The 27,403-nt window shown below is 41.9% G+C and overlaps 1 protein-coding gene across 6 annotated transcripts in view; it reads left to right on the top strand.

The window, feature by feature from the left end:
* The window catches only part of myt1b (myelin transcription factor 1b), a 147,338-nt gene that overhangs the window by 83,851 nt on the left and 36,084 nt on the right, over window positions 1-27,403 (top strand). For 3 of the 6 annotated variants that reach the window (XM_078170297.1, XM_078170296.1, XM_078170298.1), the window contains one exon: window positions 25,776-25,882. In XM_078170297.1, the coding sequence (XP_078026423.1) occupies window positions 25,776-25,882 (107 nt within the window). Of the gene's footprint in view, window positions 1-15,661; window positions 15,764-19,394; window positions 19,436-19,551; window positions 19,763-25,775; window positions 25,883-27,403 lie in introns of those variants that run through there. The other 3 variants (XM_033627892.2, XM_078170299.1, XM_033627895.2) reach the window with 3 other exon arrangements.

The raw sequence follows: 27,403 nt of genomic DNA, 5'->3' as shown, positions 1-27,403 counted from the left end.
CACGTTCACTGGCTGGCTGGATTGTCCGCTCGGGCTGCTGTACATACATGGTGGCGCAAGATGGTGACCTCTCTAAAGCAAGGCCCTTGCTATACATATATATATATATAAAAGCATAATTATAAGGCTACGAAAACCAAACAAATTTTATTTTATAGCGATTATACACTTGTATAAACATATTAATGGGTAGAATATTCAGATTCAGATTCAGATTTGACAATAAACCATGCTAAATATTACACACTGGCCCTTTAACATTACCTGACAACTGAAATCATGCCCATACACGTTTGTCAGCTAACTTGCACGGATGCAAAATACATCCATGAGCAGGAGTCACCATTGATGCAGGGGTCACTTGCAGGTGCCAGGTGCCAGGTGGGAGTTGCTCGCGAGATTTTCAAGTATCTCGTCTCCTCGTTCAGGAAAAAAAATTACCACTAAAAAACAGAAAAAAATTACCACAAAAACAGACCCCCCCCCAAAAAAAAAAAAACAGAAAAACATTACCACAAAAAAGAGGGAAACAATTACTCAGAAAAACAGGGAAAAAATTACACAAAAAAAACAGAAAAGAAATTACTCAAAAAACAGAAAAATAAATAAATTACTCTGAAAAACAGAAAAAATTACTCAGAAAAACAGGGTTTTTTTAATTTGTCAAGTGAATGCAATACGCTTCCATAATTAAAAACTCAATTTAATGAATAATTTCTTACTTGATATTTTTGTCATTTAAGAATCTGCAGTGATGATTGGTAATATGTATGTTGATGTTGTCCAGCACCAAGTCTATGTTTGATCATGTGATGATACTATACACTAACTGTTTTGATGCAAAATCTGGCACTAGCACTTGTCATACTAGCGTGCACAGGGACCCATCCTGTACGCCAGTGGTTGGCTGTAATGCACCAAGAAAGGCTGGGAAAAAGACTACAAGCTAGTAAACACAGAGGTAAACAATGCTTGATTTAAAATACTTTTAACAAATCGGTTTTACAAAGGTTTGATAGGGGAGGATATGAATTCAACATTTTCATTTGACCCCAATGATACACGCAGTGAGTTTTGGTGAATAAAACTGTAAATATAACTTTTGTTTGTACTCCATGGGGAACCTTGAAGTTACATCAGCATGTATTTAAGACCTCCTGCTTCCCTGCTGCACAAGTTAAGAGCACAGAAGCTCCCTCAGTCTGGATACCAGTAATGTTTGCAATGAAATTAAATGATAAAAATTAAATTCCTGCTGTTTGCCATCAAAGTATACTAGACTCTAGACACTGTACACATCACATGTCTTATGTTAGTGAATGAAACATCTATTATTAGATGTGTGCAGTGTATACAGGTGTATTATTCATCAGCTGCAGGGGGTTATAAAAAGAGATTCTGCACCCCGTCTGTGATTTTTTTTAATATTACAAGCATAACAAGATAATTACTTTTCCATCTATAGCCATCAGTCTGTCTATCAGCTGTCACCAAGTCACTCACTGAAACACATCAAACTGATCAGGAAAGCATTTTTCATAGAGCTTGACTATCGTCCATACTTTTCATTAAACAGCCATAAACAGTAACAGTGGGAGCTCTGTCTGAGATTAAAACAGGCGTTTCTGCTTTTTCTTTTCTGCAGAAAACTCTCCACCATGCTCTGACCAGATCACAAGATGCTAATAGCTTATCTGCACTCTGAGCTAAGATTCAGGCTTCCTTTTTTTAATACTGAACATTTTCTACACATTAGTTTTGTCCTTCATACAAAACAACTCACTGAAGAAAAAGAGGGCATTTTTACTGATTTCCTTAAGAAGATATAACTAATTTATTTTCAGATTTATCCTATGGAATAATATTTCAACTTTATGCAAAACATGATTGTATTTAGCCCTGCAACAGTCTGGCAACCTGTCTGGGGTGCAACCGCCTCTCGCCCACTGTCAGCTGGGATAGGCTCCAGCCCCCCCGCGACCTAACAGGATAAGCAGTTACAGAAAATGAATGAATGAATGATTGTATTTCTGTAGAAATGCAGCCCATTTGTCCGCCAAATTGGTCTTCAGAGAACTGTGTTTCACCAATTTACCCTTTGGGCCTAAATGCAGTTTTGGCTTTTATTTCTGTAGCCCATTTTAACTCTGATGGAAAGCTGCATCCAGCTGGATGCTCATGTTTACTATCTCCGCAGAGACAGAGATGAATGTTAACCTGTAGATATACTGGCCTTTTTCTGACCTCATAGTAGACTAGCGATGAATCTGATCTTATTTTATCAGTCAACCAGATAATCAAAGCCGAGAGCCATCAGAAACCTGAAGAAGTGAGGAGGTAAATCACTGTGAAGGATACTGAAATATTATCACAGTTTTGTCTTCTGTTTAACATCTTTGAATGAGGGCAGCGAAATGATTTGACTCACTCACAGCACTGTTCTCTGTTGTGAAGCAGATGAAACTACAGCTACATCCACACTAATAAGTTTTCATTTTAAAATGCATAACTATTGCTGTGTTTACGCCTAGCATCCACACTACTCTGGAACCTTTGAAAACGCTGCTGACTCTGTCCTCGATTGTGGGGTTGCATTTCAGTCTGGACAGCTGGAAATGGAGACTTTTGAAAACGATGAGGCAAACACCCATGTTTGCTTGCTGATTGGGTTGTATTGGTCACATGCCAAGTCAAAACATTATAGCTAGGTCTTCATACATTTTGTGATTTCATCCCTCTTATGTAGGTACTCCTTAGTTATACATCGCCATTGCTTCCTATGTAAAACGCTACATGCTGGTATGGCTCTGATATGTTGCCGTATTTGCTTTGCAACAACTCCCAATCTATTATCTGCCACCTTGACTGCCTCATAATATTTTAAATAACAGTTCCACCTCGTGGTCAGTCCAAGCAAAGAAATTTCTATTCTTACTTTTTGCCATCTCCATAGTATGTTCTGTAACCAAACAACCAACCGCAGAGAAAATCTGCTTCCTGTTTACACCATCACACACATGCCCAGTGTATGTGAATTGCAAGCTGCAACCTCCATGGCTAATGCGGAATTTATACTTCTGCGTCCAATCAATGCTGAAGCTACGGTGTAGCCTGACGTGCACCTCTCCAGAATTGTAACTACATGTCCCAGCGACGCAGACCTCCTGTCTGTTTTTGTAAGCTAAAAACCATTTCCCTTAGTGGAAATAAAGCTTTCATTTACTTTAAATTCAGAGATAAAAAAACAATTAAGTGTGAAGACAATAAAGCCTCCACAAATAGCATTTTAAGTTTTGTATGTAATTTATACTTTGGGATTTATCCTGGCTTCATATGAGGAAATCACCACTGGTTGCTAGACTAATTTATACACTGTAAAATGCCATAAGCTTGTGCTAATAACATTAGCATGTTGTATTTGTTTGGGAAACGTGTTTAGTGTGACAGTTGTTTTGTCAGTGAACCTTGTGAGTTGTTGTGGAACCAAATTATGTACCGTTACATTTGATAAATGTTGCAGTTGTCCCTGTCTTTATATGAGAAGAGGAAAAGATCGCTTGTTGCTAGGCTAATTTGTACAATGTAAAATACCGTAGGCTTGTGCTAATAACATTAGCATGTTGTATTTGTGGGGAAAATGTGTCCAGATAAAGTGCTTTGTCTGTGAATCCTGCGAGTTATAGTGAAGCTGATTTGTGTACTTATGTTTGAAATTGTCTCTATTAAGCCATATTTAATGTGTGTTTAATGTATGTTTTGAATCAACTAAATTTAAAGGGATAGTTCAACATTTTGGCAAATTCGCCTATTGCCATAATCCCTATAGTCTTATGAGTACGTACATTACCTTTAATTGGCAGTGCCTGCTTTTCTGAGATCGGTGGGGCAGAGCTGCCTGCTGCTCAGCGTACAAAATGGAAGTGAACGGTACAGCCCCCTCTCTCCCACAAAACTAATCAAATACACCATCAAATGACTCCAAAACGCTCTAGTGGAAAACACATGGCTTGCGCATTCACCACGCTATGAAATAATAATGTATAATTAGGTAACATTACGACACATGAGAAATCACTCCGTCCAGCAAGTACTGTATGCAGTATGTATGTAGTTCCGGCTGTGCATTTGGCTTCAAAACAACTTTGTCTCGTAATATTACATTATTATTTCATAGCGTGGTGAATATGTTAGCTACAAGTTGTCCACAAGAGCGTTTTGGAGTCATTTGATGGTGTATTTGATTAGTTTTGAGGGAGAGAGGGGGCTGTACCGTTCACCTCCATTTTATGCGCTGAGCAGCAGGCAGCTCTGCCCCACCGATCTCAGAACAACAGGCACTGATAATTAAAGGTAATGTACCTACTCATAAAACTATAGGGATTACGGCAATAGGCGAATTTGCCAAAATGTTGAACTATCCCTTTAATATCACTTCACAGAAACACCGCCGCTGGCTAGTGTATTGGAGGTGTAACTGCAGAGTGACACAGACACACCACCACACAAGTATAAATGTTCACAGTGGCGTAGGCGACATGCATAGGCTACGGCATAGGGTCTGCTGCACAAGTATAAATCTCACTTAAGAAATGAAGCCAACATGAAAGCACCAATAAACTGCAGTTCCTCTAATCGCCACTTGAGGCTGGCTCCAGAAGCAATCCCCATAAACCCCCATGTTAAAATGGCCAACTTTGACGCAGGTATAAACATGTTAACAGCCTTGTTACACATAATTAAGAGTGGGATGTTTCGAGTGACAGGCTGTCTACCAATAGTGTCCTCAGCTTCCCAGCCAGATCCACCCCTCACTCCTCCACAGCGCCATCCTCTCATCCATATATTGTTACTTCTGGCTCCCAAAATCCTAAGATGGCAACGGATTAGATGCCAAAGTTGAGGCTTCAAAACTGGAGTCCACAAACCAATGGATGACATCTTTTCTTAAACAGTGCGAAAATGCTTGTGTGTATAGAGATTGTTTTTGTCTTAATACTCTGTTTAAATATGAAAAAATATTAGTGTGGATTTGGCCTACAGGTGGGTGTTGGTTGTAGGTGAGAGTGGGACCCACAACAGCAGTTAATCTGCCACTATTTTGATAATGGAGTGTTTTAGTTGTTTTTAAGCAAAGGTTTTGCTGTTTTCTTTCCAATGAGCATTTTTCTAACTAAATGAGATTTTATAGACAAAACCATTAAAAGATAATAATCATTAGTTGCAGCCCTAGATGTGGGGTTGTCATTCAAACCTGATCAAATAGCACGGTCTTGATAAAGAAAACTTTTGTCTTTAATCTATCAAATGTTTACTGTGTTAATTCTTCTAATTGGAGCCTGAAGGTGATATCATAGACACTAAATTTCTCACTGTTACTGTACAATAGTAACTATACTTACCTAACCGTAAACTTACCTCTCATCATTTTTGTCCATTTTTTAACATTCATTCATAAATCTCAGTTATTGCTCCAGCTAGCGTGGCTCCTCACAAATCCAAGACATGAGGCTGAAAAACTGTGACATGTGAAGTTATCGTTGGCTTAATTCTGTCTTACATGTTCCATGGCAAGTCTTCAAACTCTTATCCAAACAGGGCTGAGCCTCTCTCAGTACAAATGGGAAATGTTGCACTGTGGTGAACAGCTTTTTGTTACAGCCCTTATGGGTGATGTTTTTTTTTAAAAAAAAAAAAAAAAAAAAGATTTCTAACTTTGAAAGTTTCATTTTACTGCACATGTGCGGTACTTTAGAATGTATTTTTAAGCTTTACATCATACCTTACACAAAAAATACAATTATGTCCGAAAGACTACAAGTTATTATTATTATTATTATCATTATTACTGTTGTTATTTTGAATTTGTCATTTTCATTTGTTTTTCAGAAAAAATGAATAGAGAAAAGCTTTAGAAGCACATAACACATAAATCATTTCATGAATGTTGTCTCATCTGCACACTGAAAAAGGCCGTACTGTATTGTCTGGTACTGTATGTCCACAGTATGTCTATAGAGTCACGACAGCGTCAGATTATTTACTCAATTTTTTGTCCCTCCATCACTTTTATTCAATTTTGCTTCTCTCACTGCCGTCAGCATGAACATGCAATGTGCTGCCATTAGGAACAGGATGGTTTGACGCTGAAGTGCTACATAGCACACGGTTACTTGGAAAAAACTGAGGAGACAGCCACACAGGCATCCCTCACTGAGTGGGATGAAGATACTTGAGAGGCAATAGATGCAGCTCACTGCGCAACACCTTATTGAGATTATTGGCTTTTTTTTTTTCAAAAAATATCTCACCGTGAATGTGAAGTATTTCAATGAAGGATTTGGTGTTTTATTAGCCTACTGTAAAACAGGCCTGTGTGTCTCTGCATTGTGTTATCAATGTCAAGAGATGAGCCATGTGAGCGAGTAAAACAAGTGCAACGCATGAGGCTGGAGAAAAAGATAAAAGATGACAGCATCAGCGAACCATCTTGAGTTGGATTAGTGGGTTACTATGGATACCATACATATATGCACCAGCTCTTGACACACACACTCCTCTAGAGCCCGACCTTCTTCAGTCCCTCCTTCACCACCATAACATCACTCACACCCGGCCCACCCCGGGCCTCCCCCCCACCAACATAATGACATTTGCATACAGATGTCTCACTTGTGCTGATAATGCATGCGGCGTGTGTGTGTGTGTGTGTGTGTGTGTGTAATCAGCTGATGTCTGAGTACAGGTTAGGGCTTGAAGGCAAAATAGCTTGTGCAACCTTGTGAAAACAAAAATCCTCATTATGATCATTATCACAAGTGCGACAACTTCTTTGGCCCGGAAAAAAATAACACACGCAGTAATGTGAGCTCTCTGCAAAGCAAGAGATCGGAGGAGGAAGAGAGGATGGAGTGATGGCTGAATTGAGGGGGGAAAAAAAGACTCCTTCTAGTTTGCTGGAACAACTGTGCCTGGCAGACAGAAGTAAAAAGGGGATTGAGTTGAACTCGTTGGGGCCCGTTCCAAATCTGTGGCCCTGCCCCCACCCTCCCTCTTTTACTTCTCCTTCTTCTTCTTCTTCTTCTTCTTCTTGTAGCTTTTTCTTCTCTTGCCTCATGAAACAAGCCACCTACACTTTAGGACATCTGCTAAGCTGATTTTCTGGAGCTTAGCAGCACCACAGTGGTATCAAAGAGATTAGGTGAAACAACATCCAACTCTGGCTTTGTGCTGTGTTTCAATAATGCAGCGCTGTGCGACTGTGTGCATGTGTTTGTGCCCGTTCGCCTCCAGTGCGTGCTCGCCCGGGCACAAGCTCGCTGTGTATGTGCGTGGGTGTGTGTATTATGCTCGGTGTTACAGTGCCATAAGTCACAGAGCTGGTGTAATACAGTTGGATCTGGAATGTGAGCGCTTCTTTGCGTACAAGGATTCAGAAAGCGTAACCAAAGAGCTGCTTCAGAGGATCTTTTTAGTCTTTGTTTTCTAGCCAAGCCCCGTTATCATTGGAGAAAAATCACTTCCAGAAAATAAACTGTCGTTTGGCACTGCTGAAAATCCACTAAATGTTGGAGTTATTTTTGCAGTGTGAGGCCTGACAATTATATATTTGCACTTCATGTATATTTATTCTATTTATGGATCTCACTTATTGTATGCATTTTTCTCCACAGAGCGGATTTGTTTTTCTTCTGCCATACATTTGGTAATGAAAGGGTGCTTTATGAAGCGAAGTGACTATATCTTACTGCATTATGCATGCATGATGGCTAACGCTTAGTAACTATCCACACACTTAATTAAGTAGTGAAATGTAATAATGTCATTTATCCCTCTGGGTTTAGGGTTTGAATAATTGCTGCAGAGTCAGCCTACTGTGCATTATATTTGTGTGTGTGTGTGTGTGTGTGTGTGTGTGTTTGTGTGTGACCATGGCTGCATGCTTGCTTTTTTTTCCTTGTGTGTGTGAGAGAGAGAGAGAGAGAGAGAGAGAGTGAGAGATCAAGAGAGGGAGTTCTCATTTAGTTTTTTTTTCATTCTTTCCAACAGCTTTCACTTTTTTGTGCTCGCTAACTAGAAAAAAAAGAGTGGAGAGAGGAGAGAAGAGGGAGGGAGGGATGGTGGGGTAGGGGGGGAGGGTGAAAGAAGAAAAGAGAGCAAGCCAAAGAGCGTCGGGTGCTGTGTCAGTCTGATATTTTCCATAGTGACAGCTGGGCCCAGAAGCTCAGAACCTTTTCTTCTGGCACACAAAGCCCATTAAGTATGCCACTCGCTCAATGGCCCCCGCAGCCTCCAAATTGCTCCAAGCTCCTCCCTAAAGTGTGGCAGCCTTTGTCATTGTAATCAGGCCTTGTATGTGAAGTGCTGCCTGTATTTACCGCTGCTCAGGGTGCATATTTGCCCAGCCTGCTGCTGCCGGGTGAGCGCAGGAGGGAGAGAGGGGAGAGAGACCTACGGAGAGAGAGAAGAGGGCCTAAAGACGGGAAAAGATAGAGTTGGAGAGCTGAAAAGAGAGAGGGGGAGAGGAGATGGGAATAGCAGTTGCCCGCATGAACGGAGAGATGATGAAGGGATGGGAGGGTCAAGCATGGAGAGAAGGTGCAGCAACTGGATGGATGGATGGATAAAGGGAAGTGAAGAAATCAGCTGAAGGGAAGCCTCCAAGAATTTGACTAAGTGACTTGAAGGGGGGGTGGGGGGGGCAGGCAGTCGACCTCAGCAGGGAAACAGAGTGTGGGACACGGGAGGGGCACTGTGATGCTAGTCTGGAACATGGGGTAGAAAAGGGGGGTGTGTGACAGGAGGGCTTATTTACAACTCCTTCAGATGCTGCACAGCTCGAGGCGTCACCGTGCACATTTAGAGATTCACGCTTGACGATAACTTAGAGGCAGCATGGGAAAAAAACTCCCACAGTAAGTCTGGATTAAGTGACAGGCAAAGTGACAGAAAGGTACAGTGGACAGACAGAGGAGCAGACGACACAGAGGAGTGGAGCGATGTGATGCCTTTTGGCAGAGCTGACCCCATTCCACGTGTTAACCCCCCCGCCTCCCCTTGGGGAGACCCAAGCTGTGGATTGGGGTTGGGTAGAGGGAGGCTGGGGGTCTCTAGAGATGACGGTCATCCAAAGTGGCATCCAGACCAAACTTTGTCTGTCTCTTGGCCTTATCCTTTCACTTAGAGAGTTTGTGTGTGTGTGTGTGTGTGTGTGTGTGTGTGTGTGTGTGTGTGTACGCCTGTTAAAAATTCATAACTCCCACAAAAGAGAGAGCAAGGAGAAGTACAATAAGTGAGTAATGAAGAGCCAGAGGCGGTCTGTGTCATGTTAAAAGGCAGCAGTATATTTTTATACACCACCAAAGTTGATTATCTTTAAGGGTAAGGTCAAGTGCCCAAACAGGCTATGTGAAACAATTTTGCTTGCTGCAGCCCGCCTCCTGTTCATGCCATGGATGTGTGAAGAGAACTGGATACAGTGTTGGAGGCGAGGCTCCGTTGAGTCCTATGAAAGTTGCTCAGTGGAGCCAGTGAAGCCAAAAGAGCTTGACTAAAATTACCTGGATCGTCCACATCATTGGGCCCATAAAGCGAGAGCACCAGCGACTTTGCTGGCCAAGCCAGTTACTTATGGTTTAGTCCTTCACTAACTGGAATGGGGATTGATTTACCCATGCAGCTCTTCTATACTGTTATTGGACCGAATGGATCAAACCCCAATAGTGAAACAAGTTATTTCACAGGGGTTGTGACACTTCAACAAATCATCCACTCATTTATAAATGTCTCTGTCACAATTTAAGTCTATGGGAAAAAAGTTTTTTGAGCCCAGTGGTCTCGTGTGATGGCCCCCGAAGTTGCAGTGACATAGTTTGGCCACAATGTCAAATTGTCCTCAAAGTCTGGCGCACTTCCTGGGGGCCTGATTCATACTGGCCATTAAGGGAGTCCTTCCTGGTGCACTTCCAATGAAAGTAATGGGGGAAAAGTCCTAGTTCAGTGCAAAAATACATTCCAAAGTTTACCCAGAGCTATTATGAGGCCTCACTAGTCTAACCTTGCCAGATTAGGTGGGCATCATCCAAAGATACATTCTTATTCTTCTTTGTGTTGCTATCCCTCCACTACAGCAAGGAAAATAATCAGAAATAGTCAGGGGAAACAGAAATAGGGAATTTTGGATTAAAAAAATCTAACTTCGTAAGTAGAGCTGAAATGATTTGTCGCTTTATCGATCTGTCAAATATTCATTAATCATTTTCCTTAAATGCTTATCCTGTTAGGGGCTGTGAGGGGCTGGAGCCCCTCCAAGCTGACATTGGGCGAGAGGTGGAGTACACCCTGGACAGGTCGCCTGAGTTATCGCAGGGCTAACACATAGAGACAGACAACCTACCTATTCACACTTGACTGTGGGAGGAAGCAGAGAATGCAGAGAAAACCCACACTGAGAAGGGCTCCCCCACAATGTGGTTCGAACCCCCCACACAGGGTTTGCTCAAAATACCTGGTTTGGGGGCAAAAACAACCAGTTTTGTTGTTTGTTGGTCTTGAATAGTGGTCTGCAGCTTGATGGTGTCTTGCTTAAGGCTAGTTCACATTACATGATTTTCACCCCACAAAATGCGTCGTGGAAACTATTGTAATCTTTTCAGTGTTCATACCTGGCAATGTGTGTTTCTGTCATCGGGAGACTTGCCAACTGCGTTACGACCTGTGTGTGCACACCACAAGATTTCTCCACCAAGCCCTCGCCGACAGAACCCCAGATAACGCGATGACGTCACCAAACTACGTTTTTTAACTTGGAGATGACACATCGTAAAGGCATGGATATTCTTCCAAGTATTGAATCAGATATGCCTCCAGGGCCTGAGTCCAAACACAACGCGCTCCCCGTGATCCTGTAGACGCCGCCATTGTTGTTGCTTGCCGACTTGTCAGTGTTGCCAGATCTTGGGAGAGAAACAAGCAACCAGGGCTATGGAAACAAGCCCAAAAGAAGCGACAGATATATATATGTAGAGAAAGGCGATGTTTAGAGAGCAAGCCCAAATAAGCAACTCCACTTTAGAAACAAGCCCAAAAAACTGCAACTCACGACTACCAATATTTGTAAGCAACTTTACAAAAAACAAGCCCAAAGTCGCAGCTAATAAGTGGACCTGGCAACCCTGCTGCTTGTCCTCCTCACATTTCTTCCATCCTCCTGCATGCTGATGTGGGCCGTATCCCACCTCTCATTGGCTGATGCTCTTTGTCAGTCGTGTCAGACATCTCCAGTTTTCTAGCATGCCAGATAACCAGTTCCTGTCGCAGACAAGGGGGGGACCTGCTTGTAGGCTTGTTCACACATGAGGACTTGTCGTGGCAGACTATCTGCCGACTCACCTCCGACTCAAGGTGGCTCTCAAGCTCCTCTGCGACATCAAAATCGTGGTGAAAATCATGTAATGTGAACTAGGCTTTAGGTGACATGCTGTCCATCATCTCCTCCACCTAACCATCACTTTAGAAACGTTGCCATGATACAAACATATTTGTGGTTTGCAGAATCGTGCAATGCCAACATTTTTTTCTGGCGACTGGGCTGGTATGTGAGTATTATTTTAAGACGGACTTGAAAGAATATGAACCTTTTCTTTAACAAACATGGTTGGATGGATGTTTAAATGAACTACAGAGATAAGTGTTTAAAAAATACCTTCCCTAAATACTTGTAAGTGTAGTGCTTAGCTGTGTCTAATGGGAGTTGACAGATATGGGTATGATCATGCTGCATGGATGTTAGAGAGAAAGAAAGATAGGTTGGGGGTGTGAAAGTGAGAGTGAGGGAGAGGGAGAGGGAGGAAGGCCAATAAAGCCATCGTGTTATGAACCTGATTGTTATCATGAGACCGGGAGCAGGACTCTGATGTCAAATGCCCATCTGTGCATGAGCCCCGGATGTGTGAGTGTTTGTGTAATACCAAGCTAAGTTACAAAAAAAGGAGAAAAGTTCTTCTGTTTTACACCGCACACATCCCCAGATCAAGAGTGTCTCCCCAAATTATACACAACCTCCACTTTTTTGGTTACTTCAAACACAAATCTGCACATTTATTAAAGGGAAAAACTTTTCCCTTCCAGCGAAGCGGTGACCCTTTTGTCTCTCCACCAGCTCAGTCGAAAGTTGTTACTATTTGAGATGCTGAATAATGATAATGAAAGCGTAGGAGTGAACATTTAAGAGGACTTTTGAATAATGATGATGATGAAGACGGAGTGAAATTTCCATTAATTAGCTCACGCGGGTCATTTTCTCAACAAGGTCCTGTTTCCTGCTCTTCAGTGTGTGTATATGTGTGTATTTGTTTAAACTTTATTGTCACCACCGTCTCCAGGACAGCTGGAGGCTATGTCAGAGTTCAGCTGCTTGTTATACACAGCAAAGAATAAGAGGAGAGGGGGGTTGGGGGTGTGTGCGTGTGTGTGTGTGTGTGTGTGTGTGTGTGTGCGTGCACATTCATTTCTGTGCGCTTTGCGTATGCCTGTGAACGTTCAGTATGTATATGTGTGTGGGTGTTTGGTCCTATCTGAGTAGGGGAACAGAAGGGTGGGGGTGAATAGAGAAGTTAATAGGCTAATGAGAGCACCGTGCTCAGGAAGAATACAAGAGGCTGTCTGGCACCCTCAGATAAAAAACTTGCTGTGGCATTAGTGGAGACCCAGCAGTCCTACTTAACAGCGACACCTTTTTTGTCCATGCACATCGAAAGCCAATTTAATAAGCAGGGAAATTATTATATATGTGTTTCTCTTTCACTTTTTTGTGCCATGGAAGCAGAGACGAGAGTGGAGATAGGGCGCGGAGGGATGTAGAGAAGATCTGTAGAAACATATTCCGATTTTTAAGAGCACCACAGTCACAGCTTATTGTTTAGATAAGGTCAGCATATTCACTAGTTGATAAGAGTAAATGTGTAAAACTGTCAGGTTTAAATAGTTGGAATACTGTGTTTCAAATTAAAAGATGTGTCATCTGGATTTAGTTAAACTTGGTTTAGTAGCACACACTGATTCAGTTTAGTGTAATTAGATGCATACAAGTCTGCTGGTTTAGTTTAGTTTACAAACAACAATTTAAACTTATGATGGTTAATCAGTTTTATTGGTTTGGTTTGGTTTAGTTTAATTCAGCTCAATTTAGTTTAGTTTAGTTTAGCTTAGTTAAGTTTAGTTTAGTTTAGCTTAGTTAAGTTTAGTTTAGTTTGGTTTAGTTTACTTTAATGTACTTTACTTTTGTTTACTTTAGTTTAGTTTACTTTAGTATGGAAGTTACAATTTATTCTTAGAACAGTGGGTCAGGTTTTTATTTTTTTATTTTTAGTCCGGTTTAGTTTAATTCAGCTTGATTTAATTTAGGTTAGTTCAGTCGTAACAATTCAGGCTTTAATAAGTGAATTTTCTTTTCCTTTCCATTTAGTTTAGTTTGGTCAGATTTAGTGACAATTATTTGGGCTTATGATAACTGAGTTCTGTCTGGTTTAATTGTATTTAATTTAGATTAGTTTATTTGTGCACAGTTATTCAGCTATTGGAGCTTATATTAAAGGATCAAGGACGTTGTATCGAGACAACTCAGGTTGAATAAAGTGAATTTAGTTTAGTTCTGACAGTTCAGGCTTTATTAAGTGGGTTAAGTGAATTTAATTTAGATGTCTTTCAGTTTAGTTAATTTCAGTGAAAACAATTTGGACCTGCAATTTTGGGTCAGTCATTTTTTTCGGTTCAATTTAGTTTAGTTCAGGTAGCAAGTTATGAAAATTTGGGCTTATAAAAGTAATTTGTTTTGTTTTTTCATTTTTTGTTTGTTTGTTTGTTTGTCTTTTTTCATTTCTTTGCTTAGCTCGGTAAAAACTATCATTCAGTCTTTTAATGAGAAATAAAGTGAGTTTAGTTAGACACAATTATTCCACCTTTCATTAAAGGGTCACGGAAGTTGAGTTGAGTTGTGTTTAGCAACAGCTCATAATATGAGGTTACTTTAATTCAGTTTAGGTTAGTTAAAGTGTGACAGTTCAAGCTTGATTACGTGGGTTAAGTGAATTTAGTTTTGTTTAATTTAGTTTTGTTTCTTTTACTATAGATTTATTTATTTACTTTACTTTATTAGCACACGATTATTCATTTATCCAAGCTTATCATAAAGGATAGGGAAGTTGCGTTTAGTGAAGTTTCATTCAGTTCAGTTTAGTTTAATAACTCAGTTGTTCAAGCTTGTGAGGAGGTTTAGTTTGAGCTAGTTGCACAGATTTATCCAGTCTGAAGACTTATGATAAAGGATCTGTGAAGTTAAGGTGCTTTTAGTTAACAGTGTGTAATATGTCAGTGGGTCAACTTAGTTTAGTTTGGTTTTACAGAAGTGGGTAAAGTGAATGTTGTTTTGTTTCTTTTAGTTTAGTTCAGTAACATGTTTAGCCTTTTGGTGAGGGTTAGGTGATTGTAGTTTAGATTTGTATACTTTGGTTTCAGTTAGTTTAGTTTATGGTAATTTAGTTTAGTTCAATAGCGCACAATTAATCTGTTATAATCTTATCCTAAACAGCAGGGGGTTGAATTGATTTAAGCTGAGCTGGTTTTAGTTTAACACCACACATTTGTAAATATACAAATTATGAATGTGCCTTTGTGTGGTAATATGCAACTCTTTTGAACAGACAGTAGAAAAACAATCATATCATTAATGCACGTGAAAATAAAATAAAATGTAGAGGAAAAGCAGTTGAATGTGTCGAGGTTGCTTTACCCCCCATTACATCTTGGAGAGATGGGGATGGGGGTAATGGGAGCAAGCAATGGGAGAGCTCATTATCTGGCAGACCATCTGCTATTGGGAGGGAGGAACTGTCTGTCTGTCCCAGACACAGACACTCTGAATAGGCCTGGAGTTAGAGTGAAAATGTTCCTCTAACTTACCTAAATTAGCTGTACATCTGGTGTATTTGGTCAGCGGTGATTAAGGAGGGTGCTCGAAAGCTACAGTGTTGACACCATTCAGTCATATGAGGAAATGTTGTTAACATAAGCAGAAATTTTAACTTGTATATAATAGTGTCGGGACATGGGTAGGTTAGGTAAGACTGGAAGAATAAAACACCCAGTAACGAAAAATATTGAAGAAGAGGTATAACTGCTCAGCTCTGTGTCATTATAATATTCTATGATGGCTTATTTTAAAGGTTTTGTTTTGTTTTCCTCTCTGCACCTCTTGTTGTTCTGTGGTATTTGTGTAGTATCATGCATTATAGGCCTATGGAGTTTGCTGTAGTAGATTTTATCATGCTCAGTTTAATATAAATAGACCAGATCAAAAAATAGTTCACGTATGAAATAGCTGGACAGAGTAGGTTGTTTGTATAGTTTAAATGAGATTGCTTGGGGAGCTTAGTGTGAGAAGTTGCTCGGCGCAGCAGATGCTCTTTGTTGGTGCTCGGGCTATTGTTGTTGAAAGCTGACACTGGGAGGCTGGGATTGGCTCCAGCCCCCGGCAGCAGGAGGCAACGGCCGCTTCCTATTGGCTCTTTGCAGTGTCAGTCAGTTGCTCGTCCCGCCCAGCAGCCTTCCTCACCCCTCCCCTCCTCGGCCGGCCGGGGAAGTTGAACTAAAGTTTGAGCAACTTTGTCCGGCAGAAGTAAAGTTGCCAGCAGCTCTTGGCGGTCACTGCGGGACTGAAGAGAGACAGAGAGGAGGACCGCAGACATGAAGCTGTGTCGCACTTTTCTAGGTTCGTATCGCTAACTTGTCTTTGACTTTACAGCAGCAACTTACAGAATGAGCTTTGTGTTTCGGCATTTGCGTCACTGTTTAAACTTAAATACAGTCTGACTGAGCGCGTATCCGTCTTACCCTGCCTCTAATAAATATAGGCTAATTACATTCGTGTAGCTAATTTGGATCTATAGCATGTTGTAAAAAGTGCTGCTCGCAGCTCTGTTTGTATTTAAAAAAAAGAAAGAAAAATGAAAACATTAAAAGTCATTGTAGTCGCAGTTGTGAAGGACTAAAAGAGGCTTTGTCTCAACACACCAGCTGTAACTTTAAAACTTCATTGAGATGGACTCAAGCTGCAGGCTCACTTCATCAAACACAAACATATCGAAATAAACTTGTGAACTTCTCCCCAGTTTCTAACTACAACTAAACTTCGACCCCCGTGGTAAAAACTGGCCAGACAAAGGACAGTTGGTCCCCTAGGGGACCGTGTGGCCCCGGTACCGTGGGGACAATGCCAAGCTGCGGGCTTATTAAAAACTTTTTTGTTGTGTTAGTCTGTCGGCTTGTTCCATCTGTCGAGGGACTATAGGGGCCTCCCCCGGTCCCAACCTCAGCGCTCAGTCAGCTGCTGCCCCATGTAATATTTATACTGACTGCCTGCACGGCCAGGCCCCGCACAATATAGCCACCATACAACTGTTATAGTCCGCAATGACGTGAGCATTTAAAGTGCTGGAGGCCTCTGTGCCATCTGCATCTGCAGACACACTTTGAAACAACAGAGGGAAAAGTTTGGACAGGCTTCTGCGTTTGAGACTTATCCTCCAAAACAGAAATAAAAAATATATTCTGATAATTTGTTTCAGTTACGTTTTATTTAGTTAACTTAGTGAAAACTGGCTTACAGACGTTTTTCTGTTTCTTTCAGCTGAGTTTAGTAATAAATATTTAGTCAAGCTTATAATAATGTTTAGTTTAGATTATTTTAGTTTGGTTTTACTTTGTTAAGTTAAGTCAAGTTGGTAGTAACTGTTTTAGTTTAATAGCACCCACTTAGTTATTAAAACTTAAAACAAAGAGTCAGGGGAGCAGAGTTGGTTTGCTTTGACTTAAGTTTTGCACCTCACAATACACACTTTGTAACAACAAAAGAAAGAAAAAAATCCCAGCTGATGTACCAGCTGCTAGCTTCCTGCAGATTTTTAGTTTATTCCTTCAAAATAAAAGGTAAAAATGCTAAATGAAATTTGGAAATATTCAGTTTAAGTCAGTTCAACTTTATTTAGTTTAGTTGTGACAACCCAGGCTTATAAAAGTGAATTTTGATTTGCTTATAAAAGTGAAGTTTAGTTGCAAATATTCACCCAAGCTCATAATGAGATTTAGTTTAGATTATTTTACTTTGGCTTTAACTAGTTTAGTTAAGTTGGTGGTAATTGTGTTTGGTTTAAAGGCACCCACTTACTCAGTTATAAAAACTTAGAACAAAGAGAGAGCCGGGTTGATCTGACTTCAGTTTAGCTTTAGTTTACTGCCTCACAACACAAACTTTGTAACAACAGAAGAAACGAAAATCCCAGCTGATGTACCAGCTGCTGGTGACTACAGTCTGGGTCGTATCCTTCAAAATAAAAAGTTAAAAAGTCAAAATGACTTGAAATTATTAAGCATTCAGTTTAAGTCGTTTAAGTCACTTTAACCTAATTTAGTTTAGTTGTGACAACTCAGGTGTATGAAAGTGCCTGTTGTTTTGTTTATTTCAGTTTAGTTTCATGACAAACAATTATTCAAGCTTACAATGAGGGTAAAGTGGGTTTATTTAAAATGATATGTCCTATCTTTTAAAGTGAATTACACGAAATAAAGTGATGACGTACTCAGATATGTGCGGAATATAGATATATACATAAACTTAATAACTTTCAAAAAGTTCAGACAAGCCTTTGTTACTTCAACAATGTGACGTATTGTGCAGGCCTGAGAGCCCCAGCGGGTCGGAGCTGTCCACAGTCCTGAACACACACGCACACACACACACACACACACGCATATATATATATATACACACACACACACACATACACACGGCCCTTTGGAGCTGTCCGTAGTCCTGAAATCTCACCACAGGAAAAATAACAGCAATTTTACTGAATATTACGGTTTTGTGTCCAAACAATTACTTCCTATCTTCTCTATAATCTTCAGAAATATGTTCCACTCAGGCCTCCGTGTCCCTCTGTGGGGCTCTCAGCTCACACCCCGCACCGACCTGCAGGCCCAACTTTCCACACGGTCCCCTCTGCTGGATCAGGGCCCGGGATTTTTCATATTTTCTCTCTTTTGTTTATTCGATTGTTGATGCTGTTGTTGAGTGAATCCTCTCTCCCCGCGCCCACAGTCTGAAATCATACTGATGCGGCGTGCACGGCCGGTGATTGATTTCAGCTCCAATGCATAACAATGGGATTGCACAAAAAGAGCCTGCTGCAAAGAGATAAGAATTTAATAGAATTTCTGAAAGCTGAAGGTTGGGCTTTTTGAATATTCCCTGCGTACGCGGCGTGGAGACAGCAGATAAAGGATGGCATTTGTGGGGACTATTCTCAAATGGCTTGTAATGAATGGTTGTCATTTCCACTAATGGTTTCAAAACAGCAAAGCAAAAAGCACGGTGTGAGCAACATTTGGGAGTGACTCCAAGTTGCACTATTAAGACTGACTGTTTGTTGTTCGCAGCCGCACTGACAGTTGGCATTACTCTCAATGAGCCTAAAAAAACTATCAACAAATCTGTAACTGACAGTGATCACTCTTCTTAAAACTCCGGCACGCGTCAAAACAATTTCTCTGGAGCATATTATTTTTTTCCGTGATAATCCAAATTGATATCCATCCCCTCACCTCCCCAGAGCCTGAATATGTTTTTAGTTAATCTTCCTTGGAGACTTGCCTTCTGCCTATAAGTCATTAAAACCCGGAGGAATTATCAGATGCTGTCAGTGCAGCGCACATATACTAACTCCGCATACAACTACTACATCAATTCTCTGTCCCAGAAAAAAATATCCCTTGAATGAATTATTGGACGGTACCATTTTCCAGCATGTGTGGGGGGTGACGAATTACAGTAGCTATAACCTTCATAATGCATTTGTGAAACATCAAGAACTTGAAGAACGGGCGAAATGTATAAAACATGAGCTCATTCTGGTGCGTAATTGTGTTGGCTGCGTCCCGTAGAGCTCAGAGGCGCAGAGATGCTATCTGTGCAGACTGTTCGTAGTGTTAGAAATATTTAGGAAGTGAAGCAGCATGAAGAACTTATTTTCAGATTTGGAAAAGCATGTGTGCAATGCATGCAGATACGATGTCAAATTCTAATTTGAAGTTGTCAATCTTAGTGGTTCAGAGGATGTATGCGTTTGGGAAAGAGAGAGGGAGGGAGGGAGAAAGTCAGAGAAAAGAGGGAGTGTGGGTGTGTGTGTGTGTGTGTGTGTGTGTGTGTGTGTGTGTATACATATGCCCATTGAGTTAGTGTGTAGTAAGGGGGACCTCAAGCCCTGCCCATCTGATGCTGGAGGTTTTACTACAGCTTCCGTGATGTCATGGCAAAGGGCGGAGGGAGGAGATGGGGGGGTGTGGAGAGGGGATGGAGGGGGGTACAATGGCTCATGAGGGAAAGGTAAGTCAATATTACGTTTTTTCTCGCTGACAAAGGCAAATGAAGCCATGTTTTTGCTTACAAACAAGTAACATCTTAACGCCTTGATCCGGAGCCGTGCGCCGGTGCGCTGTGTAGGAGAGGCCGCACAGGGAAGGAAAAAAAACCCTTCGCTCGCTCTTAATATTTATCACATCTGGACATTTGTAACGGGATAGATGATCGTTTTTTAACACCTTTACTCGGGATATCTTTTTTTTTAAAGCAAACTACTTGACAGCGACCTACAACTCTCAAAACAGAGCAAGGACGCAGCGCCAAACCCCAAAGGAAATATTGTTAAATAAGGTAATCAGAAATCATCTTTATGTTTTGATCACAAGCTAGATATATAATTAAAAATCTTAATATCTGAAGCCTTATTTTGCGCAACTTTGATATTCCTCCTCATCCTTGTTGTGTTTTATAACAGCACCGGCAGCGTGCTTTTGTAGCGCATTGGTGTTGTTTTCACATTTTCATTTTTTATCATTCCTCGAATGTGGTTTAAAACTTACTCACAGCTGCGATCTCCCAACGGATGATTTATTTTTCTTTAAAGTGTATATTTGTTGATTCGATTTATTTATTTATCAAAACGCATCGTTGATGATATAGTGCCGTTAGAAATAGAGAAGATGCTGTTTTTGCCATCAAATGTTACATTGATGCCTCATAATAAGTGGGAATAAACCAACTATGGCGCTTTGGCGAAGCTCAGTGCTGCGTGTTTACCCACTTCTCTGTCACTCTGCTCTGTTGGATAGTTCATCAGTGTGTGAGGTTGAGGGAAAAACTCTCTGTTTAAACGTGGATTATATTATTTTCCTCTGAATGCTCTCTCGGCGAACTGAGTCATACCTGAAGTGTATTCTCCACTCTGTCCTCTAGTTTCACCTTCTATATCTCCAGGAATAAATTAGCCCGTTTACTGTACTCGTCACACCGCTGACTACACTACCGCACATTATTCTGTTTCTGGGTTGTTACAGTAAAGTGTCATATCTATCTTGAGTTCAGCACCAAATTGTGTTATTACGATATTATAGTGGGCGTTGAGCAGGACTCCCGCGTGTGTGTGTGTTTCTGTGTGTTGATGCACGGACAGATGGATGGGTGGAAGGATGGAGTGAGTGTGTGTTTGAGAGAGACAGAGAGAGAGAAAAGGAGGGAGGGGTTTGCCATTTGATCCTCTGCAGCAAAAAAACAGAGATGCTCTCTTCAAATGTCAGCCGCCTTTAGTGGTGCGCAGATAAAAAAAGTCCTCAGAAGCGCGTTAGAAATAAAACACCGGGCGGCGAGGGAAGGCGGGCTCGAGCTGCACATTTCGCCGGATTTTTCCAAGTCGGATTCGCCCCCGAGACTGTGCTGCGGTGCAGAATGTGAGCCTGTGCGTTGTGTTTTTTCATTACTACCCCCACCCCCAACCCCCCTCTTCTTGCTTTGCTTAGATGGCCACGTAATGTGCTGTGTGTGCGCCTCACGGTCTGTCAAAGCACCTGCGTCCTAAGATGGAGGAAAGAGATGAGGGATGATGATACACAGAGTGTTATGTCACCCGCTCTTTAAGTTGCTCTCCATCCTCTGTTGTAGCAGCCGGTAAGACTGCTCAGTGTCGCTTGATCACCGTGCAGCGCCACTCTGATGAGAAACTTCAGCTGTTAGTTTAGATGTTGGAAAATCTTTCAGGGCTTGGAGCAGAGAGGATGTTAAAGCAAAACCATCTCATCTTACTTTACCTCCCTGTGTTACTATATGAAAAGCTCCCATCTGTAGAAACTATATCAAATCATGTAACTTTGTCTTTTTAAGGAAAATGTCTTTTGAAGTGATAATTAAATGTGTTTCTGGGCTTTTGTTAATGGTAGAATTAGGCCTGGGCGATATGATATGATATGATATACCTTGATATCAAAATTGCTACTCTATTATAGTGTTAACTGTTGGTGCTTTCACAAGATATTTACAAAATGAGATTTTTGATAAATAATCAAAAGTTATGTGGATATAATGACAAAGTGAGCAGCTAGAGCAGCCTGGTAAGTTCAGAAAATTATAGCACTTAATTGTAATGCAGCCTTTACAACCAGAAGACAATTAAGATATTAAGATATCCAAAATCTGAGATGATATCTAGTCTCACATCACAATATTAATATCGTATCACTGTATTGCCCAGCCCTAGGTAAAATATATGATGCTGTTTCACTGACTTTACTTGCTTTCGAAACATGAAGAACCAACCTCTGTGAGGCTGTGGAGCTTCAACATTGAGTTTTTTAGTTTGCAGTTGTAGTTGTGATTAAAGCTTAAAGGTTAACTAGTTCATGAAGCTGGTGAAAAAGCACAGAAGGAGCCTTTCCTCAGAGCAAAGCTGCAAGTCTATTGTCAGGATTAATGTAGAATGAACACTGAGCTCAAGATTGAATGCATCACAGGCAGAAATGATAAAACACCTTTTGTTTTTCTTCTGTTTACTTTTCCTGTGAAATGTAGCCTAGTTTCAGGGGATTACAGAATTAGGTTATTGGAGCCTTATGCTGTCAGTGGAGGCTATAACAGCAGAGTATGGAGCTGCATGTAGCGCAGGCCCTGATATGAAGTTGCTTTTTGTAGTTACCATGATAGGAGGAAACCTCTCTATTTATGAAGGCTTGAATAGCTCATGGTGAGGACAGCAGGTGCCGGAGGAGGGAGCGCAATAAACATGTTGGAGGAGCAGCTGGGGCCAAATTGCACTCTCGTCATTCAAAGCCTATCAGAAATCTAAGCAATACAAGCAAAGGTCAGGGTTGGCCAGGCTTTCAATGGAGACGAGGCATTTAAAATGAAAGCCTGGAAATAATGAATTTCATGCCCTGTGTTAAAAGAGAAATAAATAAATTAAAAAAGTAAATTAAATAAAAAAGTAAGCCAAATGTGCATAAATTCTCAGATGGGAAGAGAGAAAAGCATGACATGCAAAAACTGTTTAGAACATCACAAACTGCTGGCTTAGACGAAGAGGAGGACTTTCAGGTGCACAGATCCCTACAGTTAGCGTTATATTTTATAAGCCGCAGTGATACGTTTGTGTTGTTTCTCAGATGCTGAGGTCAGGGTGGCCCTCAGGGGAGTGCCTCCAAAGGCTGGTTACCATGGCGCCGCCTTCCCCTCCACACCCCTGCCCCTAAACTCTCATTCCCTAACTGATAACGCCTCACAGACACCCTGTTTCTGACAAAATCCTGGCCTTTTGTAGTTAACTCTGCTCTGTTTATTTCACCTCCAGGCTGGGACCTGACCATTCAAACAAGGGTTTTGACAGAATGACTTATCTGAATTGTATTTTTCTGGTTATTTACACATCACAAAAAACTGTTTTCACATCTGCCAGATAATCTGGTTACTCAGTTATTTTTTTTGACACAAAGAAAACAGCTAGTAGTATGAGACGGTCCCGCTCAACAACTTTTGATTTCTCTGTCTCCTCTGCCCGGCTCACTGTAATCACACTAAGTTGTCTCTAAATCCTGCTTAACAGGACCAGGGGTGTACAGCTGGCCCTGGCCCTGTATGTACACTAATACTGTTACAGACAGTTCACCCTGGTATTTAATCTAACTATGGATTTAGGCCTCTTTGCTCTATTGTCCCAGTACAGTAAGCTGCCTGCCTATAATGGTATTACTCAAGCCTAAACTATGTTTTCTGGTAAAGGGCTTTTTTAATATCAGTTTATAGACTACACATAGATTTATTGAGATCTATTATTTTCTAAACTTTGTTTTGCAGAAATGCTAGGTTTGATAAAATACACAAAATCTTGGCAGTAAAATGCGATATTTTAATCAATTGATTTTTTTTCATCTATCTCCCTCTGCCCCCCCCCCCCCCCCAACTTCTGATTAACCAAACCTCCCTGGTGAATGGATAATTGTCTCGTACTCCTCCAATTTTCTCTGCAAAATAACGAGCTGCGAGCCTTTTAGGTGGGAATGAGCAGAGTCTGATCAAAGAATAAGAGAGTACATATCCTGAGCAGGCGAGGCTCAAATTAGTTTTTATGTTTTTTCATCTGCGAAGGATCCAGATGTTCAAGTCTTCACTTGAAACAACAGATGAAGGTATAGAAAGGTCTTTTATAGCCACCTTTTCTGTGATTAATTATCAGCTTTTATAAACCTCAGCGATCAGATGTCTCACGCAGGTTCAAAATGTCCAGATGTATTTTATCTGTCTAGAGGAGGAACAGTGGCTCAGGACTGAGCAAAGTGAGCAGGGGATGCTGACACATGGCCTGAGGCAATGTGTCCTAATACAGCCCTGTTATATATCTGGCATTTAGGAAGGGCTCTCAGCTCCTTGGCTCTAAACTAACAATACAGGACGGATGCTCACTTCACTTCACTTTAAAAGAGGGGGGAAAAAACGAGAGGAAAAAAAAGCGAGTTTTTGTATGCGTTGAGACAGAGAGAGCTGAGACAGAGAGACGGAGATAGAGATGCAGACAAACAGTATTGCTGTTGTAATCACTTTTTTCCTGAGGGCGGAGTGAAAGTTGATAAACAAGCATTTTGCAAAGAGTGCTGGCTGGGCTTTCCGGGGGTTTGCACGTAATGGGCAAAGTAGGGATGGGCTTGGAGGGGGGATAGCAGGGAGTTTGATGGAGGCTGTGGAGTAGTGGTGCTGGGGGGGGGGGCTGGTCTCCGTTGGGTCCCCTTAGATACGGACATGCAGCCTTTTGTTGTCTCACCGACTGTTGCTTTTAGTGTGCACTTTGCACACACCATGGGTTCACGTACAGGACAGTATGTGCAGAGAAATAACTGCCACTGTATCTTTGAAAGCAACAACAAGACAGATGAAAAGGAAGGGATAATAGATAGGAGAAAATCAGATGGGCAGTTCTTCTTTTTGCACTCTACAAAGGCCAGGGATTAGGGAGACCCAAGTTCACGTATAGAGGTTTATGTTTTGCTGCCTCTCAAGACCCCTGCATGTGATTTGAAAGAGCTATATCACAGCAATCATTTTAACTTTGAAACTTTCATTCAGTTTTAAAATTCTAATTAGAATATTTTGCCTTGAATTTTCACTGCATAAACCGTGATTTGTGAATGATTACTCTCCCACAATATTGCAGCTTTAATTTACATTTTCAATAGAGTGGATTCAGAGTGCCCTGACCCAAACCTTGGTCTGTTTGAGTTTAATTTCCTCCGAGATGTTAAGGACAGACACATACAGTAGTTGGCACATACAGAAAAGGAGTCACTATAAACTCAAGGGCACTCTTTCACAGCATTCTGCTGCCTGCTGCAAAGACGCGCAATCCATATAAAGGTGAACGCTAAAGGGTATGGATATTATAGATATATATATATATAGATAGATAGATAGATAGATAGATACATCAGAAAAAGAATCACATTTCACTGTACCAGCTCAGCGGTGCATAAAAAGAGAGCGGAGCGAGGGAGCGACATCCGCTTGTTTTGGAGTCTTGCAGCTCAAGTGTCTTACAGCTACGCTAGTTGAAAAGTTCAGCCTTGGGCATTCATAGAAAAATACTCTGCACTCTCCCTGAACTTCGGGGGGGGGGGGGGGGGGGGTACGACCACCTTGACTGTTAGGAAAAGTCTCTTGTTTTGCATTTAACACCCTCCAACATCCGCATCTCTTCTCTGAGAGAAGGAAGAATGGGAAAGGGATTTGTGATAGATTTAGTGTGTTTCTCCTGGCCGATCAGGAAGATGAAGTGAAGAGCTATTACCTTGATGAAAAAAAGGGGAGAGAGGGGGAGAAAAAAGAGGCTTGATTTATGTATGATTCATTATTTACTGACCATTCTTCACCCCCTCTCCTCTCACAACGCCCATCCCCCATTCGCTTATATATGCACCCTGAAAAGCTCGATAAAAATGCGCAAATTTGATTGATTCTAATAGCAGACTGACAGGGACCCCAGCTGGGGCACTTAACCATGCCTCTGTGTGTGTGTGTGCGTGTGTGTGTGTGTGTGTGTGTGTGTGTGTGTGTGTGTGTGCGTGTGTGTACATAAAGCATACACACTGTTCCTTTAGTTAATAAAGGAGTGTCTGCAGCATGCTCGAGTGCCCCGACCTTCCCTCAAAGTAGCACCCCCACCCTCCCCCTCCTTTCTTTATCTAAACTGCTGCCCCATCCATTGGTGCTGATGCTGTTGATTTCATATGACAACCCCCCCCCCCCCCCCCCCCCCCCCCTTTCCTTCGTTTTCCTCCCAAAATCTTACACCCCCCCCTCCTCCTCGCTCTTCCCTTCCCCTTTGGTCCCACCTCCCTGTTTGTTCTCTTTCTAGAAAATGAGTTTCGGGGCGAGCTGGTGAACCAGCGGTGGACACGAGGCGAGAGGACCAGCAGCCGCTGCCAGGCCTCCCAGAGACTGCAGAGCCGTCGACCAATCATGGTGAGTGACAAGACCCCTGCGGCCCCTCCCCCCAACCCCTCACCATCCCTCTTCACCACACCCGCCTTCCAACCTGATTCTGCTTCCTGGGCATTTCCCCAATCCCTAACTCAGCGGGGAAAGTTAAAAAAGGGTGGAAGCAGAGGGAGGGGAGGGGAGGATGGAGAAAGAGGCAGGCTGTGTGTGTTTGTGTGTGTGTGTGTGTTGGGGGGAGGGTGGTTGATGGCCACGCTGGACAGAAAAACATGAATCAAACAGCACATCAAATCTCCCGCTTGGCCCTGCCCATCCTCTGCCTCTGCCCCGCTCAGCTTAGTTCAGTTTAGTAAAGCTCAGCATGGCACAGCTCAGCGTTTTCCCGCTGCTGAGTTCACTTCACAGGATTTTTTTTGTATTGAAACACAATCAAAAAAAGAAACTCAAAAGGATGTCCTTGAGCTGCTCATACTTTTTTGTCCATGATATTCCGCCTTATCAGCAGAGTAGAAAAACACTCTCTTCTACCACCTCTTTTCCTTTCTTTAACCCTCTCTGCCATCCTAAACCTCTCTTTCTTCAGTCTAAAACTTCTGACCCAAATTGCCACCATTTCAAGGTTAATTCTCCATTCTGAAAACATCTGGTCCTTTTTTCCCTGTGCATCACAACTCAGAGTGTGACACTCAACAAAGAGATGGAGGGATTGAGGAGAGATTGAAAGAGAGAGGAGTGGGGGTGGGGTGGGGTGGGGTGGGGTTGTTTTCCCCTGGGCCCAGTAAAAGTAGTTTTGCTTCCCTGTGATGGCTCAGGTTCATCTGAAGAGATGACTTTTATTGATTTGGTTTGATTTCTGCTGCTGAGGGAGCCGAAGAGAGGGAGGCGTTGGTTTCAAACACTACATCATGTGAAGCGGCCCCCCGTCTGTTTGGCCTGGCACTTCTGATATCTGTCACACAAGCTTCTTATTATCTTTTTAGACTTGTAGCAAACTGAGATGAATGGAACCAACTTAGGATTAGAGATGAAAAGATGTTTAGTCTTGAACACTGAAATCACATCGGGATGACTCATGCTGTAAATGGCAAACCTCTGTCAGCACACATACTCACATCTGACCCATTATGCAGTCACACATGCTCAGTCTTTTCGCATATGAAGTGAGAAACACGCTGTCTCCCCTCCTCCCGCCTCACTACTCCGCCCTGCCTTGTGTGAATTATTAAAGTGAAACTGTGGAAGGGCTCGGCGTGCGGTGATCCAACATGGAGGCTGCGCAGCGTGGTCTGACTGTCGAGGGGGGAACTGTGTAGCGCGCCTCTAATTGGCAGCTGCTGTCCGCAGGTAATTTTTGGAGATGTCAGTCTTCGTCGCCAGTTTGCTCCTCTCCAACTCCCCTCTCCGAACCTCCACCCCACTTTAACCCCCTCCTTCCCTCATCTACTCTTGTAAACCTGAAAATGAATAAAAGAGTCATTTATGTGCACCAGGGGACGAAGGGTGACCTTCTCTCTGAAGTCATTGCCCCCAGCCAGCCATTTACAT

The sequence above is a fragment of the Epinephelus lanceolatus genome, chromosome 8 (genome assembly GCF_041903045.1).
Source record: "Epinephelus lanceolatus isolate andai-2023 chromosome 8, ASM4190304v1, whole genome shotgun sequence".
NCBI classification, from domain to species: domain Eukaryota; kingdom Metazoa; phylum Chordata; class Actinopteri; order Perciformes; family Serranidae; genus Epinephelus; species Epinephelus lanceolatus.
The sequence above is the reverse complement of the archived record's forward strand: the minus strand, read 5'-3'. Positions and strand labels throughout refer to the sequence as shown.